Source organism: Seriola dumerili, unplaced genomic scaffold (genome assembly GCF_002260705.1).
Source record: "Seriola dumerili isolate Sdu_G_001 unplaced genomic scaffold, Sdu_1.0 BDQW01000036.1, whole genome shotgun sequence".
Taxonomy (NCBI): domain Eukaryota; kingdom Metazoa; phylum Chordata; class Actinopteri; order Carangiformes; family Carangidae; genus Seriola; species Seriola dumerili.
In genome coordinates this window covers 413,946-431,008 of record NW_019174291.1, presented here as the reverse complement: position 1 = coordinate 431,008, position 17,063 = coordinate 413,946, and the positions used below count along the sequence as shown (strand labels likewise).

Below are 17,063 nucleotides of genomic sequence, written 5' to 3'. Positions count from 1 at the left end.
CATAAATACAAGATCATAGATCAACCACATGACAAGAACTTGAAAAGACAAAAACACTGACATCACTTCATGAGGACACTTGGGGACAATACTAGAACAAGAACAGAACAAAAAGACAGAGTAGGTGAAACTGAGTAATATTTAAAGTCTACTTTGAATGTGTGAGTTACACCAATTCATTTACTTAAGTGACACGCATTCATATTTACTATCTTGGTGTCAGAAATACATTTTAGAGTCAATTGTGCATCGATGTGCTCTCACAGCTGCCCCCAACAGTAAGGTGTAAGAGTTATTAAAGAGTAAAACACCGTCATCACCCGTCACTACACTGAGTCCAGGCTATACAGTTTCATGTGGGAAGACCTGGTGATAGAGCACTTCACTGTTCCTCTGCTATCCTGGTCAAGAACCATGATTATGGGAATGAATCAATGAATGATTCAAGGGATTCCTACAGAGGAAGGCTAACAAATGGGGAGATGTGTTACGACATTGCTCTGCAACGTACTCGTTAATCACACCCACCACTGCAATAAACGTGTTTCCGATAGGGATTAGGGTTAGGGTTCTGAAATGTCAAAACTTTAACAGCAACAGAGAAGGTCAATGGAACAAAGACTTTAACAGAAACTGCACTGTACAATGATGTTTTTGGCCATTAAACACTGCATGGCATGATCATTTTTGAACAAAGGGGCATCATCCAGTCCAAACGGTGCAGTTTAAGTTGCTTTAAGGCCCTTCAGGGGCCCGGTGAAATGCAAAAAATATATATATATATTATAGCACATCGGCGTCTTTGATGCTTGAGCAGCTGCAGCCTATTTGTCTTAAAGATTAAAGACCTCCTTCAGGCTAGGATTACATTATTGCAGTGTACAGCATTTATATGTAAATCTTAATATCTTAGAGATATGGTGTTTACATATACAACTGAGGATTGATTAAGTCCTGCTAGAAAAGTTGCCCAGGGCATGGGAAAGGGTATTACTTTTCAGAAAGGCGTGATAGAAGAGGTGCCTTTGAAATTAACCATGTTAAGTGACAGCTCCACCCAATAACTGTACTGCTGCCACTGCTTCAGCTTGTCTATAGGGATCTATATGTCGCCTTCTCGGCACAGCAGCACTCGTAAGAGGCTGATACGACATCAGCAAACACTGACGAATGTTGGTACGTGAAGAACCGAGGTTCCTGCTGTGTAGCTCACTGTGGGGCACTAACACTTTGTTCATCAATCGCACAGCTCTAAATGTTATAGAAATGTGCCACGGAGTCTTAATAATGGCTCTGAGTACAGTGGGCAAATAGGCTCTATGTACTTCAGCCGAGCCAGTCTGGTCACTATTTGATTTAAAGTAGTGTGAACATCATCCATGTTTACTTGACTGGGTTGTCTTGTTGTCATATTTCCCATCTTTTCCAAATAACTCCTCGTGGATCTGTGTGTTTGGAGTCAGTCATCAGAGCAAACTGAGCTCCTGTTACTTCTGTTACTTAGAAAGTTACTTTGAAGAAGCCTGCAGTAACTAATTACTGTGGCCACTTGGGGGCAACGGGAGCAAGCTGTGAACACAACATTGACACCTTTTTATTTGAGATGGTGACCTTGTTAACAGCTGCTTCCAACATTAGCAGTCCAATATTCACCTTCCTTTTCCTCTCTACTCTGACCAACTCCTGAGGGAAATATTTGGCTCGGCTAGTTGCTAACTGTGTCTGTCTGCTGTTAGGTGCTGAGCAGGTCGGGCAGAGTGGGTATTTTGTTGAAAACAGCAGCTTGCTGCAGACAAAAATGAAGTTATGAAAGCAGTGAGAATGAACCAGAGCAGTAAAGTTGCTGCCAGACAGCCAAACAATGAGCTGAAACTCAGCATAAAGTCCTGTAAATCCGAGGGGAGCTGCAGATTCAGGTGTTAAATCTCTAGGTTCATCAAGACAAGCGACTCCTTTTACATTGTTTTCACTTTGTCATGCAAAACATTGTTACTATAGTAATTAAAAACATACCCATTATAGCAACTTTAAGTATTTTATAGTCATTAAATTGCTGTTTTACAGCCAAATTGAAAAGATCTTTTTTGGAAAGTTTGTAGTTTTGATAACATTATTGCTCCCGTGTACTTTGTCCTTCATATTTTAAAAACATTACTGAGGAAAAAAAAGAACAAAAGTATTATCTGCATTAGATATTGTTTTGTTCAAGTAATTTTTCAAGCAAAAATTGCCAACCATTTACAAGCTTGAGCTTCACAAATGTGAGGATTCGCTTTTTCATTATTTTCTTGCAATTCATGGACAGTTCAACTAATTGATTGAGAAAAGACCAGTCAGATTAATTGATGAAAATAATCATTAGGCACAGCCCTATCAATATCTAATGGGAAAAACTAAAAATACAACAAAGACACTAAATTGTAAACTAAAATGTAAAAGCTTTAGGAACCCCACAAACTTAAGTAAGTAAGTAATAACATCACCTAGAACAGACCAGGCTCTAACATGAGCTGTGTAATAAATACACAGCCCGTCCACTGTGAATCTGAGCATGACCTCAGCTGTTTGGCACTCATGTTTTTGCTGACGAGACTGACAATGGTGTCTTTTCACCTTCCACCTGGAAAAATGTAAGCCCATGTAGATATCTATCAGCTCTATCAGCTCTATGCAGCTGAGGCCATGTAGAGTAGAGATTCAACATCCTGACAGCAGCAGCGGACCCTCAGAGGAGCAGGCCCTTTGTCGACAGGTGATATGTGAATAAGCAAGCCACCGTGATGTGTCAGAGTCCTCCGACATCTCATTGTCAGGTGGAAAAAAGATTAGGTATTGTGCTGGATGACATTCTGAAACTTAATTTACCTCCCTGCAAATTATGTGCTGTTTTCCTATGGGTGGTTTAAAGGATGCGATGAATGGTGCTCTATTCCACTTATCGGTGCAGGTGTAACCAGTCAATTAGGGACAGCACCTGCCAACCTGTCAGCTGTTTAGGTTCACCACATATCTAAACCACAGATGGAAATTCTGTAACCTGCACTTTAAACCCCATAATGGGCGAAGACTAGTTTACCACGCTCAGCCAGTACAAATGTCCACCTTCACATATGGCATCCTTGACATGCAAAATTCTGAAAGCACACGCAACATGTAGCCAACAGTGTTACAATCTGTCCCTGTGGTGTTTGTGTGCAGCCCTAGCGAGTCATCTGGCCCCAGTCTCTGGTCCCCACTGCTCGGCTTTCACCCTCGCTCGAGAGCTCACAGTCATGCCCGAGCCTGTCTGGACTAACAGAACTGGGACATCTCACAGCATCGTGTTGTGCTCTGGAACCATGACACAACATGGGGCTGATGCAGACGGACAGTGCAGTAATAACACGCAGGACAAACAGGAAAACATGGAAGTAAATGAGCGTGCAGAGGCACCAAAAAAAGAGGGATCGAGTAGAAAAAGAAAAAAAAAAAGACCTGGGAAAAAAAATAAATAAATAAAATATCAAAAACCAAGATAATAAACACAAGTTCTATATTTGCGAGACTTAACTGTAGGATCTAAATCTATTTAATACTGTAGAAGGAAACTAATACATTACCACCAAATAAGAGTCTCAAAACACACCACAAAATTCACTCAGCTAAAGTACTGTCTCAATAGAAACAGTTTACATTTCAAATAAAGATCATATTTGTTGTTGTACTACATTGTTGTGTAGAAGATGTGATGGTCAGTATGTAACCTGACTGACAAACTCCCTTAAATGACACATATTCAGCAAACAAAGGACTGGCTTAGCCACTTCACATTCACATGATCCTGTCATTTTAAACTTGTGAGTTAATACAAAAGCCCTCGTAGGAACATCTTCTCCCCTGCTTCTTTCATCTGGACACTAAGTTAAAAACATCAAAGCTCAGCCCAGAAAGCCACGCAGCCGCTCAGGTTAATGATCCGTACCACACTAACTCCTATCTGGCAACAGTCCCACAGCATGAAGTAGACCACTCTGGCAGAAACAGAAGCCTCCTAGGACAAAGTTGAGACGCCAATTCGAAAGGTGAAAAATCAATCAGAGCAACAATGGAAATTAAGCTTACTGGCACTTGGCAGAATACAAACAGAATTACAGCCAAAGACTGATATAGACTAAAATTGGGCGATATGAGCTCTGCAATCTGGCAGCCAATCACAGCCTGCCTGCCTGCCAGTCTATCATCGAGTACATTTGAAGAAAAACAGTTGTGGGAAAGATGTACTCATCATCAAGTTCAGCAGTGATCCAGTCATTCTCAGTCCTGCCTGGCCACAAGCACCGCTGACATCAACACAGACAAATCCATCTGTGCCACATTTAGCTCAGCAGCATTCTGCTGTGTATGGGCTGGTCTCCATCAACCAACAGGCAAGGATGAGGTAACTATCAAAGTGAGAGATTATTCCTGAAGAAAACAGACGGTTTATTTAAGAAACAATAGACATTTATTTAGGTGTGATGGGTGTGAGACCATGAAATCCACAACCGGTGAAACTCATTAGTGAGAGAAAGCAGCCCATGTCTCTGACTGATCACAACTGTTTTTAAAATCCATCTTTTCTTCAGTGAAAGAATGAGTCCTCAGTCTAAAAGCCCTAAAATCATTCCTCTTTTTAATAATTTAATGACATTTCAACAGTTAATGCCACATGACCTCAGACACCTTTTTGGTAAGAATTTTAAAGAGAATCGAGTTCAGTAAAGGCTGACCTTTGTAATAAAAGAAGAATGCTTTGAGATATTTCACAAATCAGCCAGACTGATTTTTTTTCTTGAGGCCAACATCAATATTTGAGTGAGCAGGAAATCTTACATTTGAAAAATAAAACATACATAACATACATTGTCTCAAGGTACTTTACATGGTAAGGTTAAGACCTTACAATGTTATAGAGAGGAACCCAACAGTTCCCACCATGAGCTGCACTTGGTGACGGTGGAGAGGAAAAATTCCCTTTTAACAGGAAGAAACTACCAACAGAACCAGACTCAGGGTGGGCGACCGTCTCCACTACTCTATTATGGATAAATCATAGGATGGTGACACAGTTTCAAAAAATATCTTTTGCATTTCTGTATTTCAATTTCTTGTCATGTAATGGCTGAAATATGCACCGACACCATTATATCTGCAATGAGCCGCTAACAGCTGATATACTGGCCTGGCCAATTTATCAATCTGGCTGTAATACAAATATACAATTATTTCAAATTACCACTGGTGGAATGCAAATGTGCTAAGGTTTACTGCGAGGTCATGTTCTGTGCATGCCTCGGGGCTTACATAGTTGTGTAATGAATATTAAAAAAATATAAACAATACGATCAATTACTGTGGTAACATGTAAAATACAGAATGTGAAAACGGACCCGTCTCCATTTTGTCTTGAAGGCAGCCACAGAAGAAAGCACACAGTACTCAGAGATACCAGCGGTGCAGGAAAAGCCAGTGATGTATGCTATGGGGACATAAGCACGACGAGTCTTCACTTCATTTTTTTGACCGATGTGAGCACATCACTTGGACAAAATCCTGATTAATTCACTTAAAAACAATTACCATGACTGACTCAAAGAACTTGAATACAGCCTCACATAGTAAGTAAGTTTGAGAAAAGACTGGGAATGTAATGAAATCTGTTAAGGGTCTGTCTTCCTAATGTGCCAAGAGAATCCATGCAAAAAGCTCGGGAAGTGAAATAACAGTATAGTGTTAAATATCAGACGCTGCAGCTCTGCCATAGACCAGCGGTTCACTCAGAGACTTGAGCTGCCTTCAACTGAGAGTCTCTGCCATCACCTAGTGGCCGAACAAGTGAGCTTCCATCTGCAGTTATAATGAGGGGCGTCGAGAGCAGATAAAAACCAGGTTAGTGACATGGTTGATCTCCAGCTCCTTTTTTCTTTTTTTTTTTCTTTTTTTTTTTTTTTAAACACAGCAACACCGAGAGCAAATTTTATTCAGCCTTTATAACCTGAGACTTCAGTTTAAAAGGTCCTACAACATATTCATCTTATTAACAGGGAGTCATATAAAACAGATATTAAACTTCTGGATCTCAGCTGACTCTACATCGTAAATTAGCTAACTAACATATTCCAAGAGGGGAGTCTCTTTGTTCACACTTAATTTGCAGCTCGGCTAAATACTAGCCGTCTCATGGCAATAGCAAATGTTTAATGTAAAGAAACTAATTACATCTCACAATGCCTGCTCTGTGTGACCAAATTATGCTAACAACACTAATTTGTTACCACAGACATACAGCAAGTGTGATGATACAAGTCACTGCAGCAAATAATTATAATTATACGTCAATAATACAAGACAAGTTAGACTGAATAATATTAAAATACATTTGCAGCAGGAGAAATAGAAGTATGGAGGTCAATGGGCCATCACAAATATGTATTGGAATATCCTGATTTTGAGAATGACAATAGGAACCCATGACTTCCTAATAAAAACTAGAGGAAAACACTATATGAAATTTTTAAAACAAAGTCTGGCTCTTCCCACCGTGGCAGACATGACTGTTAAATACTGAGCTTCCCAGGCAACTTAAATCATCAGCTGATATCTCTTTAACAACCCAGCCGTGATGTGTAAACACATCATGCAGGAGTCTGTCCAAGCCTCCCACAGCTTACACACAATACACTAATATTAATGTGACAAAAGAAGGGACAAGTCTGGGAATCTGTTGTTTTCTGTTCTGATTCTTATGTTCCACATCTATGTGAGACACGGACACTTCATCTCCTCTCCAGCACTGTAACCACAACATTAACTTGAAAATAAAACAACATTAACTTGAAAATAAAATTTAAGGAACCAGAACGGCTCGTCAGCTACAGTCAAACCGAATGTATTGTCTTCGGTGTTCCCTTGAGTTACTGAATAACAGATCAAAATAATTTCACACCTGTCAAATCGGAACAGAAGAGAAAATATTCACTCGCTTGTTTGTCAGAAAGAGGGGGGGGGGCGCCACCTCCTCAAACGTTTGATTTCGTTTGTCAAAAGCTGTTCATGTTCTTTTGTTGCAGCCACAATAAAACATCATTTTGTGAGCATCTTATTGTAAGGACCTAACATTTCCAACTGAGAGAAAAGTTTGGAGTTGGACAAAATGCAGACAGAGACTATTTAAAAGTAGCAAATGGTGTAAAGTAATAGGACACTCATTATATCCATGAGAGACACACAGACGTGGATAGGTGAGGCCTGATGTTTACTGGGATTGTTTTTAATTGAACTCCTATTACACATTCAAGAACACCAAAGATTAAAAAAATGTTTTGGCATTAAAAAGAAAATTACCAACCAAGATTAGAATTATATTTTTTTCCAACCTGTAGTATAAACCAGACTGTACTGTACTGTACTGTGTGACACTGCACAGGCACTTTACTGCTGTGGACAATCCAACCTACATTTCTACTGTACTTGTACATGTAAACATATGCTATCACACACACACTATACACCATCTGTTTATATTCCCATTGTAAAAACATTTCCATTTTATCTCTATTTATTTTATTACTATTGTAATATTATTATTATTCTATTTTATCTTGTTTTCTTACTTCTATTGGTATCTGTTTATTTTGAATGTAAGGTGCTGGAACACTCCAATTTCCCTTTGGGATTAATAAAGTCATCTTATCTTAACCGCACCTGCGGATGTTTCCTTTGACTTGTGTCTGTTTGAGTTCTACCTTTGTTAATGCAACATGAAACTAGTGATTGTAATTTCACTCTGATCTAAAATACAAGAGGATCTGCCACTCAAAACAACAGGTACATGACAGGGCTGGATATATACATTTCCTTCCATTTCCCTTCCTCTCAGTCCTCACTTCTTTGCCCAACTCCTTCTACGACAGCCTATAAAAAGAGGGGCTGATAATGCCTCTTCCTTCTCATTTTCTTCTGCTTTTTCTTGAGTCACTCGTTCCTCACAAGTCTGTGAAGTGGGCGTCCTCGCTATTACGCAAGCCTCTGCTTCTCGCCTGCCGGGGTCTGGTGTCTATCAACCCATCTGCCATTTCTCCTCCAGTGACACCACTTTTTTCTCTTTACTCAACACACTTAGATTGGTCTGGGGTGGCGGAAGCTTAATGCTACAATGGGGCCCGTTTGTAGACCTTGAAGCGGAAACGCCGAAAATAAACCTGCTGGATGATGAGACGAGAACTCCAGAACTGTAACACTGTGAAGCAGGCAGCTAAGTACTGTATGTCGACCTCATGTTTACAAGTAGAACGGTACAGTACTTCTATGAATGCTCAGCTGTATAAGAGTTCCTGTGACTCCTTCAGTAGTAGAGGTTTTCTGAGGCTAAGTAAAGGTGGTATTAATTCATTCCAGGTCCCTTTTGGACAAGATTATCAGCTAACTTACCTGTAAAGGAACATGATGACTTGGGTAATGTGTAATGAGAAATAAGCATATGCATGTGTGGATGGAGTCTGACCTTGGCTTTCTTGGCGCTGTTCATGATGTTGCCCAGATCCTCCATGTCCACCACTGAACCTGATTTCTTCTCATCTTGCAGGCCGGACTCATCCTCATCACTGCTGGATTCTATCAGAGCGTCCTGAAACAAGATGTAAGAGAACAAAAACCACAAAAAATTATTAGAAAAAAAAAAAGGGGTCAAGGGTACGATGAGACAGACGAGTGTAAATGATTCTCCAAAGTACAGAGATTCACATATGTTCCAGCCCATAACCAATTATAAACTTGTCTGTGCTCGAGCAGGGGAGCCCATATGGAAAGAATTTAGTGCACATCATTATCCTCTGCCTGATTAAATAAGAAAACCATATGCATGTTTATGGTGTTTCAGAGGATTTATCACAATGTGCGCCCAGTGTCGAAGCTTCTGCCCACGTGTGCGGCTGCAGGATAAAAATGCATGAGCGTTACACTGGGTGGAGAAATCACAGATGATGGTCCCCTCGCCACAGTCCTCAGCTGCTCTTGGTTCCGGTTGAATGTCACCTCTGCTGAGTGCACTGAGTGCTGCAGACAGAGGGGACGGAGTCTCAGCTAGAGTTGGCTCTGAGGTGCCCGCTACCATGACAACTGGTCATCTGTGTGTGCTGTGATGCGTACGAAAGCTGTTAGTGTGTGAGTGTGTGTATATTATATGTCTGTGTTTGTACGTGTCTTCTAGAGAAATCTCTAATTTCAGTGATTAGTTAAAAATGAAGGAGCTATTTTCATATTTCGACGTGACTGACAGTGATGACAGAGATGACAAATTGCATGTAAGCCATGAAGAACATTTTCCTGAGACGATGCAAAATGCACAACATCTGTGCCACTAAATACAGACTTGATGAACTGTGAGTAACACTCCTCTTCCTGAGGCATTTAGAGTCCTTATCTGATTTTAATCACATTGCTGGGAGTACAACATGAAGCCGTAAGCTCAGCCAGTCCACGTCCAGTGATAAGAGCTGCTTGGATATCTAAAGTGCCCCTCTGCTTTTAAGAGGCATCATCATAAGCCAGGGGACGATTTTGTAATTAGATATCAGCTACACACTTTCTCACACTTCTTCTTCTTGTATTCACAAGGGGGACGAGCCCAGAGTCTATATCTAACAGTGTGGTGGGCAGGAGTAAGGCCGTGTTGTATCATATCCTTCAAGAACAGGGCTATGGATTGTTGTGATAGTGTGTGGTGAATGAATTAAAGAATTAATTCTGTTCAAATCCTGATGAACATAGTTTTGTTTTGTGTTTTATTTCTGTTGAGAAGCTACTAAATCCTTTTTTATTACAACAGAGGTTTTAATGCATTTTATACATATATATGTATTGTATACTGATCCAAGAGCTTGAAAGCTTTCAACGTTTTGCTCAAGGACACTTCAGCAGGACAGATACTTGCCAACAAAGGGGGCTGAACGTTAGTTATTCAACTTGAAGGAGTCTTTTTAAATAATAAGTCAACCTACTGCCCCATTAAGATGTTTATAGTGCGCCATGTAAAACAGAATAGAGATCTAAATTCAGTTTCAGTTTCTTTTTGTCATTACCTCAGGGCTGGGATTCTGTGGAGCTGCCTTTTCCTCCTCCTCCTCCTCCTCCATGTGTCCGTCTTTCCTCTTATTCTTACAAGAGCCTCCAGTTTTACAGTTCCCGCTGCAGCTCTTCTTCTCACCCTTGGCCAGGGCCTGCAGGCGGTTGAGGAACTTGACCTTCCAGGCCTGGAAATCTGCCTGGATGCTGCCGTTACGGCTCTTCACCACATTACAGTCACCCTCTCCCCTGGTCATGACTCGCATGCCACTCAGCATCCAAAGCCACTTGTCCACATTTTTACCCACCTGGAGAAGGAAAAAGAAAATATGGTTGAACAGGGTTTAAACAAATAAAGTTTGGTCATTCTTGGCTTTTGTACCAGTTACTGAATGCTGCGTGAGCTGCATGTGAAGTCAAGTTTAGATACAGATCATGTTTCCCACTGCCAGGCTACAGCTGTCAAACTTGTGGCTTTGGATACTCTTCAACTGATTCTAATAATACAACGTAGCAGTATTACATTATTATTATTATTATCATTATTATATTAACTGACAAAAATTAATATGGAAACCATTTCTCACCGTGTTATAGTGGCCAACATAGACAGAGTTTCCAAGACCGAACACTGCATATCTGAGGCCTTTCAGGTAGGTCTTGCCATATCTGAAGTCAGTGGATGCCTCTTCCAGCCACTTACAGAACCACTCAGCGTTCTCTGTGGGTTGTCCGTCAGTGTATGTTGCCACCAGAAACACACAGACTGACTTACTGGTGCACTGAATGAAGAAATGAACAATGGAAGACAGTGAAAAAGTGAATTAAGAGCATCTCAGAGAAGGATACATTTGTACATGTAGTGTTTCTTGAACTCAGACCTTTTCCTGGATGTTTTGAACAATGTTAAACACCAATGGTAATTTGGACTCGAGAGACAAAATGATTAAATCATTTGGAAACTTCAGAAAAAATGTCCACGCCTACTTTAAGTCATAACCAAAGACAAATCTTGCAATGCACTAGAGCACCATGAACAAGCTGCTCCAGGACAGGCGACTTACCATGTTTTCAGCAATTATTACTTATAGAAGCTAATTGATAAATAATTACACAACACTGATTTTGCTAACTGGTCCCCAAGACTAAAATTTAATGCAGAAAGATTAAATTTAAAATAGGTACACACACACACATTGTTTAGTTAGCCCTGTGGATATAAACAGCAACGTTCAGGAGTGAGACAGCTGACTTGTCTCATGTCTAACAGGGTGTAAGTTGCCAGACACATACTGTCTTCTTGACTGATGGCTAGCCAGTGAGAGTCAATGCACTGAGGAACAGCTGAATCTAGGGACCGACTGGTGCCTGTGGTCATTCCTCTTGTGGAGATTTTCCATCACTGTGAAAACTGTATCACTGTCCTGTTGAATAAATAGCTATTTTATCTCCTGTTGTGTGCCAGCCAACCAATCTCCTATTCATCTCTCAATGCACTACACAGCGCCTGTGCCCACAAAATAAAAAGGGAACACTGATGAAAATAATCCATCTTTCTACAGCTGAGCAGGATAAGTGTAACACATTTGTCCCCTGTGCCAGCCGTCTGAAGAATTGAATCAGTGAAAAATGAAAGAAAAGGCTGAGCTGCAACAGAAGTCCAGGATTACTGTACTGTTTGTTGTCAAGCTCTCAATAAATAACAGTTATGATTTATTATACTTTGATTAATTCTGTTCTAATTAAGCCTTGCCTTGTGCACAGTGCAAAATCTTATTGGCTTAAAGTTACATTTCAGAGATTTAATTAACAGTCCCGAGAAACTTCTGAGGACAGTATATACACTACACTTCCTGCAACAATTAACTGATGCATAAATTAGTCACTTAATTTATACAATGACAAAGTTATGGGTTCGTCACTGAGGAGCAGCTCTAACGTTTGCAGGTGTTTAGGCTCCTGTATGGGGACATGATTTTTTAAACTGACCCTCTCAAGTTGAGAAACATATGTCTCCACACACTGCTTTATTTTTTTTCCCATCTTTCTGCCCTTAATTAGATGAAAAAGCATCTTTTGTTTGCACTTGGCTTACCTCATCAGCAAGTTGATCATCTGGATCGTAGTCTTTCATGTCAGTCACTTCAGCTGGTATCCCCAAATTCTTCACCTCCTCTGACAGCTCTTTTGCAAAGGCCTGGACAAGTGAAGAGTCTCATTTGATGCTTATCAGACATCTCAGAATGGTATATTTACTATGTGTAAGCAGTCAGTCATTTCAATTTCATATTATGTGTGCAATTTTGAATTACAAATGTTTACATAACACTATTAGTCTGTATCTCTGGATTTTACATCAAACTATAGCATCATCTTGTGTACATATTAACATCATGGGCCAGTGAGGATGTTCAAGTATTCAGGAAACAACATCTGCACCTTTGCTGTTCCAGTTTGTGAGCCGTAGAAGATTTTAACTCCTGACACATGAACTGCAGTGTCTCTGTCAGAGCTGTCATTGTTCTTCACAGCTTTGTAGACCCAGGGGCCAATATCCTTGGAGAAGCTTTTCTAAAAGCATAAAGAGGAAGACATGTATTTTACATTTTGGAAACATGAGCACTACCTAAACACTTCACAGCTCCACAGAAATCTGCACTTATAAGAAGAATAACAACACAATATGTCTAACAGACCACAAAGGAGTGAAGGGGGATATCAGCAAGAGACCACTCACCTTCTTCAGTGCCATCTTCAGGGAGAACCAGATCCCGAAGACAAGGGCAGCAGCTGAGTACAGGTACAGCCTGTTGTGCCATATCGACATGAAATAGCTCTCACTGGGTCTGTGTTCATTCTGAGAGACTGGAGAGAGGAGAGGCATCAAACCGAGTTCTCTTTACAGAGGAGTAATGAACTGTAAAGGTTCGCTAACACCGCTACGTGTATTGCAACGCAGGAACAGTTGTACCAGACAGTGGCTAATCCACCAACAAGCGACAAGACAACAGGGTTAAACCCCAAACTTAGGTCACCTGCTGCAAACCAAAGGCGGGTGACTGGCTAGCAATACATGCTAGCTAGCAGTGTTACTAACGTTAGTTAAAATATAACGTAAACGTGAGGTTACGTTAAAACAACAAATAGGCTCACCTTTAGTATCCGAGGTAGATACGTGTCTTAAGAAAAGCAAAATAACTAAGAAGAAATTTAGCATTGCTGCAGATACTATGTACAGAGTCCTATGCACTTGATGTTGTGTGCAACCATGTTTTTTGGCCACTGAGCATGCTGGGAAGTGTAGTCTTTTCTAATGTCGATGTAGTAGCAGTCAATGCGACATTCAAAGCAGAATTGTGACAAACAATATATATCGATACATTGCCAAAATTCACATACCCATCAGTTTTTTGATTCCCGCATTTTTTTCTTTAAAAAAATGAAATCGTTTAATAAATAATTTCTACTATTTCTAATCATCACAAGTTACTAACGGAACACTTGTTTATCTTTGCTGTTTCACAGGGGACACTCATTGGGAGCGCACTTGGATATTTCTTGGCAGCAGAAACCTGGGCAGAGTTTCTATCGATAATTAGAAATATGTCTATATTTACGCCAACAAATCAGATACGGCTGACAAATGTGGCGGTGGTTAGGATGAAAAAAGGAGGGAAGCGGTTTGAAATCGCCTGCTACAAGAATAAAGTGATGAGCTGGAGATCAGGAGCGTGAGTAACGTTAAATGTCAACACCCGCACGGTTAACATGATTTTACTAACATGAGTTACTAGATTATCTTGTTTATTATTCGTCCGATTGAACTGACATTTGCTGTTTTGCTTTATAAATAACCAATCAAATCCACTAGTCTGTCAGTTTTGTGCCTCTCGAATACCAGACCAGCGAGAGCAAAGGTCTGAATGTCCAAACATTGTGTTTTTTCTTCCAGAGAGAAAGACCTGGATGAGGTTTTGCAGACACACTCTGTTTTTGTTAATGTGTCCAAAGGTCAGGTGGCAAAGAAGGACGATTTGACTAACGCTTTTGGGACAGATGATCTGACAGAAATCTGTAAACAGGTAAGAACCTGTTCCTAAATGTTTCCCTGGCAGCACGGTCCTGTGCAATATTCATTGTCACTCCGTCACCTTTTATCTGCTGTTTTTTTACTTCCTCTACTTATTTACTAATTTATTTATTGGACAGATCCTGGCCAAGGGAGAGCTCCAAGTGTCAGACAAGGAGAGGCAGTCCCAGCTGGAGACGATGTTCAGGGACATTGCAACTACCGTGGCAGAAAAGTGTGTAAATCCTGAGACCAAGAGGCCCTACACAGTCAATCTCATTGAGCGGGCGATGAAGGACATCCACTACTCTGTCAAGGCCAATAAGAGCACTAAGCAGCAGGTGAAGAGATGCATACGGCTTTGGTTTGCTCTTATGATTATAAACAACACAAAACAGTGTTTCCCATCTGCAGAATTTCTCAGAACTACAGTTACACAAATATTTGGCCTGAAGATTTATTTTTATTATGTTTGAATGTATTAATATATTTATTATATGTTGTTTTAAAAGTATGTCTGCACTTGAATATGCCAACTGCTTGAAATGTCCACTGAGAAGGTGCATTGTCGTGTAAGTTTGTAGCATGGTACAATGATTTTTTGTTAAATTCGCTTGGGAATATTACGATGTTGTCCAATGCTTTGACTACCTCAGATACATTTTCAGTCTGTTGGAGACACTGCCAACAATAAATAGACACATTGAGCTATGTCCATAAATGAGTGAATACAATAAAATGTATCATCTGTCTCACCTGGAGTGTGATTTTTGTAGTTAGTTAGCTGCGAAGATATTAGTTGTAGCTCACTCCAGACTAGTGGATCCCAATGACATTTGATGTATGAGTCTCAAAGCACAATAATATATCTACTTCAAAATCAAAATCTGATAATTAATTGAATGTGACATAGTACTTCTTGTTGGTGTCTAAACCTGGAAAAATCAGATAGTAATGTGACTGCTCTTGTCATTACAGTTTGCAGTGATGCCTTTAATTCAACACTCTTGAGATGGCGTTTATTATTATTGACATAGGTTTTGACTCTGCAGCAGAAATCAGACTGTGAGAGTCTGTGATGTTTTTCCCTTCACTTTATTCAGGCCTTCATTAAAGGGAATGATGATCTTACTGTACTCTTGTCCTGTTCCCAGGCTCTGGAAGTGATCCGGCAGCTGAAGGAGACCATGGAGATCCAGAGAGCCCACATGAGGCTGCGGTTGATGCTGCCAGCCAAAGAGGCCAAGAGGCTGAAGGAGAAGCTGAAGCCGCTCCTGCAGGTCGTGGAGAGTGAGGACTTTGATGAGAATCTGGAAATGGTGAGGAGCAGGGAGGTTTTTTTAAAATGGCAGTGTGTTTGTGAGTGTGATTGAGTGATCTCTCCAGTCACTGAGTAATACAAATAGATTTTTAAGACTGTGGATCTCTGCAGTGGGAGTTACAATCAGACATTAGTTAAATTCTGCTAAATTTAAAACTTGACTTTTTTATCCAGCCATGACATTAAAGTTGTGTTTTTTCTAAAATCATGAAATCCAATGTGACCTGTGCATACCTTTTACTTTCTCTACCACCTGTTATGTAAAATCTTCCCTGATGCCTAAACTGAACTGATGCCTTGGTTCCTCTTCTGCGCCTCCTTCCTCCTCCTCCCCCTCAGGTGTGTCTGGTGGATCCCGGCTGCTTCAGGGAGATCGATGAGCTGATCCGCTGTGAGACTAAAGGCAGAGGCTCTCTGGAGGTGCTCAGTCTGAGGGATGTGGAGGAGGGAGATGAGAAATTATAGTAACCCGACCAGTCAGGACTCTGCACCTTAATCACACTATAAGCAAACAAACTGCAAACTCATTCAAGAGACTATATATACGATCAGATTCAGGCTAATTTCAGGCATTCCTATTTCCCAGCTTCTCTTTGTTTAAAGGATTTATTTGACTATATAGAGTTTTTTTTCTATTTGTAATCTGGGTGGAATGTATTTTGAAAATGCGTTTGAACATTTATACCTAAACTTGTAGGTCAGTAAACAGATCGGATGGCCTGCACTGACTTATTTATTTAAAGTTTTTATGCTAGTACCTCTGCACCATTAGCAGTACTTCTGGACAAGGTCGTTTCTGCTTTCTCATCAGACATTGTGTGCCATGCAGCTATGCTCTATATCACAATTTTATGACTAATTTCTTCAACCTAATAATACATATTTTGTCATAATGAATAGGTTTGCTTTGTAGCAAATAAATATATAACAAAATATTTTCTGTTTTCTATATGCACATGTGATTTTTCTTGATATGCACACAGCTGTTTTGAAAACAAATGAGATCACAGGCTACATCCACACGAATACGCTTTTACGCCTACCGTCCACACTACTTGTCCAGCACCTAAAACAGAGACTTTTGGAAATGTTTTAGTTTGAAAACTCCAGGGTTGTGTTTTAGTCTGGATGGGCAGAAACTGAGACCTTTGGGGTTGATGATGTAGGCTCCCACAGTCGCTCCCTGATTGGGTCTCATCAGCTTCGACTACCATTGGTGAAAGCAACATGAATAATGAATTACCAGCGTTACTGAACTTGTTGTTTTTGCCTGCAGATGTTGTGGAGTTAAATTCTGCATTTTAATGCTATGACTGTACAGTACAGTTTTGCAGGACACCATGACCAAATATGTTCCAAAAATAGAAGGAAACAGGAAAAACAGATGTTTCCCTCTCAGGTTTTAACTTGGACTTCCACTGTAAATTCACGCTGGACAAAGTGTGCTGCGTTCCTCAGCCTGTAAAGTGCATCGTTCTGACTATCTCATGAAATACCTGCTAGAAATTGGCGAAGATCTGTAAATAGAATTCTGTAAAGCCCAGCTTCACATCTGATACGTTTTTTTTTCCAAGAAAAATACTCAGTAACAGT

At 40.3% G+C, this 17,063-nt stretch overlaps 2 protein-coding genes across 3 annotated transcripts in view; one reads left to right on the top strand and one right to left on the bottom strand.

Annotated features, from left to right (window-relative positions):
* The window catches only part of tyw1 (tRNA-yW synthesizing protein 1 homolog), a 61,224-nt gene extending 47,873 nt beyond the window's left edge, over positions 1-13,351 (bottom strand). For both annotated transcript variants that reach the window (XM_022738668.1, XM_022738669.1), the window contains exons 1-7: positions 13,234-13,351; positions 12,818-12,945; positions 12,520-12,651; positions 12,176-12,277; positions 10,668-10,862; positions 10,098-10,388; positions 8,522-8,644 (exon numbers count right to left, since the gene is read on the bottom strand). In XM_022738668.1, the coding sequence (XP_022594389.1) occupies positions 8,522-8,644; positions 10,098-10,388; positions 10,668-10,862; positions 12,176-12,277; positions 12,520-12,651; positions 12,818-12,945; positions 13,234-13,297 (1,035 nt within the window). In that variant the 5' untranslated portion in view covers positions 13,298-13,351. The remainder of the gene's footprint in view (positions 1-8,521; positions 8,645-10,097; positions 10,389-10,667; positions 10,863-12,175; positions 12,278-12,519; positions 12,652-12,817; positions 12,946-13,233) is intronic.
* Positions 13,352-13,612: 261 nt separating this feature from the next.
* sbds (SBDS, ribosome maturation factor) lies at positions 13,613-16,389 on the top strand. The gene is made up of 5 exons (XM_022738590.1): positions 13,613-13,811; positions 14,033-14,162; positions 14,290-14,490; positions 15,304-15,468; positions 15,810-16,389. Exons 1-5 carry the CDS (start codon positions 13,684-13,686, stop codon positions 15,933-15,935), a joined length of 750 nt encoding a protein of 249 aa, XP_022594311.1. The 5' UTR covers positions 13,613-13,683; the 3' UTR covers positions 15,936-16,389.
* The last annotated feature ends 674 nt before the right edge of the window (positions 16,390-17,063 follow it).